The sequence below is a fragment of the Chenopodium quinoa genome, unplaced genomic scaffold, assembly GCF_001683475.1.
Source record: "Chenopodium quinoa cultivar QQ74 unplaced genomic scaffold, ASM168347v1, whole genome shotgun sequence".
Lineage (NCBI taxonomy): Eukaryota > Viridiplantae > Streptophyta > Magnoliopsida > Caryophyllales > Amaranthaceae > Chenopodium > Chenopodium quinoa.
Genome location: NW_018744367.1, coordinates 6,756,706 through 6,760,259, shown reverse-complemented (window position 1 = coordinate 6,760,259; position 3,554 = coordinate 6,756,706). Strand labels below are relative to the sequence as shown.

At 41.4% G+C, this 3,554-nt stretch overlaps 1 protein-coding gene across 1 annotated transcript; it reads right to left on the bottom strand.

Annotated features, from left to right (window-relative positions):
- Nucleotides 1-409: 409 nt before the first annotated feature.
- On the bottom strand, nucleotides 410-2,408 carry LOC110696724. Its single transcript, XM_021874077.1, has 4 exons — nucleotides 1,898-2,408; nucleotides 1,758-1,838; nucleotides 1,458-1,639; nucleotides 410-1,321 (listed from the first exon to the last, which is right to left on the bottom strand). The coding sequence occupies exons 1-4, from the start codon at nucleotides 2,406-2,408 to the stop codon at nucleotides 410-412; spliced, it is 1,686 nt and encodes a 561-aa protein (XP_021729769.1).
- Nucleotides 2,409-3,554: the final 1,146 nt, after the last annotated feature.

Sequence of the window (3,554 nt, the reverse complement as noted above, 5' to 3'; positions counted from 1 at the left end):
AACCACTTGCAATGCCTCCAAATCGACGACTTTTGTGCATTGCACCATTCTTTTGTGCTGTTGAAGTTGAACCCATGTAGTCTTTTCTTTCGTAGTTAGACGAATGCCCATGAAGTCATTTGCTTGGGGAAAAGAGGGTGATACACCCTCCCTTGAAGTATCCCCTTGCTACCAGCGGCTCCTGCAGGGGCTGCCTCCCAAAGCCTGTTTTTACCTGTTTTGCTCTGTTTTTGCTCACAATACGTACTCCCAAAGCATCCTCCTACATAAATCCACCAAAAGCACTTGGTACATCAAAACAAAAACAATAAAAACTAAAATAAATGAAAACGGGGAAGAGTTTTCGGGTTGCCTCCCGATTAGCGCCTTTGTTTTACGTCGTTGGCTCGACACAACTCATGAAACTTCGTTAATCAATTGATGGCTCGTAGAGATCAATGTTCTCCAAATTCTCGACCTTGAACCCTTCGTAGTATGGTTTGAGCCTTTTTCCATTCACTTTGAACATGTTGTTGGTCTCTAAACTCCGAATTTCTACCGCTCCATGCGGATAGACCTTGTCAACTTGAATTGGACCCTTCCAACGGGAGCTCATCTTGTCATGCCACACCTTATTCTTTGCTTTGTGGTATACCTGGGATAATTTCTTGCCCGGAAATGATGACGGGGTGGGTGTTGCCCCTAGTGGTATAGGTGGAAGCTTGGACTGTTCATTCAATTCCGCCACCTTCACCTGCACATTAGTAGGTATAGAAGAATCCAAACAATCACCAGACACAACATTAGTAATAGGTGTGAGGAGCTCATCCCCATGATCAATGTTAGAAACATCATGCAATATTGGATCGACAACATTTATAGAATATAAAGAATGAGTATCAACAGGATACTTTATGGTATCATAAATGTTATACACAATTGCTTTCCCATCAACCTCCATAGTCAAAGAACCGGTAGACACATCGATTTTTGTCTTAGCAGTCTTTAAGAAAGGTCTTCCTAACAGGATGGGGGCTGCTTGTTTGTCATGTTCCATGTCAAGGACGTAAAAGTCAGCAGGAAAGATCAATCCATCAACCTTAACAAGTACATCTTCTACTACCCCCTTAGGATATACATTGGACCTATCAGCTAACTGAATTACTACCCCTGTTTCATGCAAAGGCCCAAGTTCTAAAGATTTAAACAGGGAGTAGGGAATGACATTGATTGATGCACCTAGGTCCAACATGGCTCGGTGTAATGTGGTGTCTCCTATTGTAACAGGAATAGTAAACATACCAGGATCACCAAATTTTTTCTGGGAGTTTCTTTTGGAAAACTGCAGAAACATGAGCACTCACCTTCACTTTTTCTTTTCCTCCTAACCTGTGCTTTCTCTTGATCGTACACAGTTCCTTCATAAACTTAGCAAAACGAGGAACACTTTTAATCACATTCAAGAGGGGCATATTTACCTCACATTTGCTGAAAGTCTCATAAATATCCTTGTCTTTATCATACCTTCGAGTATCTTGCAAGGCTTCTGGGAAAGGTGGCACAGGCTCATAAGAGGTAAAGGTTGGCGGATTCACCTTAGTTTCTTGTTCTACTTCCTCCTCCTCAACTCCAATCAAGTCTTTAGCCTTCTTAGGTGCAACTACAGTTTCTTAAAACTTTTTGCCACTTCTCAATGTTATTGCATTAACTTGTTGCTTAGGGTTCAGCTCCGTTTGGGATGTAAGCTTTCCAGAGTCCTTAGCTTCAAGTCGGCTTACTGCACTTGAGATTTGACTGACTTGATTCTCCAGGTTTTGAATACTTGATCTGGTTTCTTGTTGAAACTGCATCATATTCTGCTGCATGGTAGAAACATTAGAAGTTAGTGATCTAATCATTTCTTCAGTTGACATATTACCTGAATTAGAGCTTTGGCCTTGAGGTGTTAGGAACGGTGCCCTATATTGCTGAAACTGTTGTTGACCTTGAGCATGCTGATGTTGTTGGTTTCCTTGGGAATTCCCATATCTCAAATTTGGATGATCTCTCCATCCTGGGTTGTAGGTATTTGAAAAGGGATCATATCTTCTCTGCGGACCTTGCCCTTGAAAACCTAAGGCGTTGGCCTGCTCATTCTGCTCCTCTTGTAATTGAGGACATGCATCAGTGGGATGTCCCATGGAGGTGCATAAACCACAAGCATTCAGTTGCTGTGGATTCCTTGAGTTCACCATGAACTCACGCATCATAGAAGTCAAATCAGCTACTTTACTCTCTAACTCAGTTGTATTCGAATTTGCTAAATTCACCTGGCGCGTGGGAGTTCTCTGACTGAATTGCCTAGAATTTTCTGCTAGCTCTGCAATCAACCTAGTTGCATCTCTTGGAGTCTTATTCACTAGCCCTCCACCACTTGCTGCATTCACCATCCTCAAGTCATCATCAGTTAGACCTCCATAGAGTATAGGATGAGGTCTTGATCGGAATACCCATGGTAAGGACAACTAGCACACAATCTCTTAAATCTCTCCCAATACTCATACAAGGATTCATCTTCCTTCTGATCCACATTGCTGATAGCTTTCTTAAGGCTTGCAGAAATAGTGGCTGGGTAGTACTTCTCAAGGAAACACTTCTTTAAATCTGCCCAAGTTGTTATGCTACTTGGGGGAAGATAGTAAAACCAATCCTTTGCTGCATCTTTGAGAGAAAAAGGAAATGCTCTCAACTGAATTTGTTCATCAGTCATCCCAATCGGTTTCATGCTAGTGCAAACCACATGAAATTCTGCCAGATGTTTATTCGGATCTTCGCCTTTCATGCCATGGAATGCCGGCAATAGATGAATTAGACCGGATTTGATCTCAACATTAGTACCTTCCTCCAACTGCTAGTATGCAATGCACAACGGTTGTTGGTTCAAGTTGGGAGCTGTGAGTTCTCTTAGAGTTCGATTGTCAGCCATCTCCTCTTCTTCTTGAATATTGAAGGAGTACGTTGATTCACTGGGGGTTGTTCTTGCCTCTTTTCGCAACCTGGAAATATTCCTTTCAATTTCTGGATCAAACTGCAAAACTTCTTTGTTAGCAGAACGGGTACTTATCATACCCTAGCGAACAAACAAAGAAAGATAGCTAAGAACAGTCCTAAAATAAATACTACTAAGATAAACAATTAAAAAGTAACGCCTTAGTTCCCCGGAAACGGCGCCAAAATTTGGTGTGCCTCAGTCGTATGCAACCAAAAATATCACAACTAAGCTAACTGCAAATAAACGTAGTTAGGGAAGTCGAGTTCGAATCCACAGGGAAAAAGGGACTAATAACTGGAAACCTAAGTGGAAATACTCTAGGACGGTAGTAACCTAAGTAACGAGGGGGGTTTTCACGAGCAATGATGATAAATGAACTAAGTAAGAACAACGAACGTAATGAATAGGTAATCAATGAGAAGAACGGTCTTGGTTATGCGAAATCCACTAATGAACATACAAATTGATCATAGAAGTCTCCTCAATCAAGCTCGATTGAACACCTTGTTGTAGAATTCCTAGATTCTAAATTCTCATAAATAGT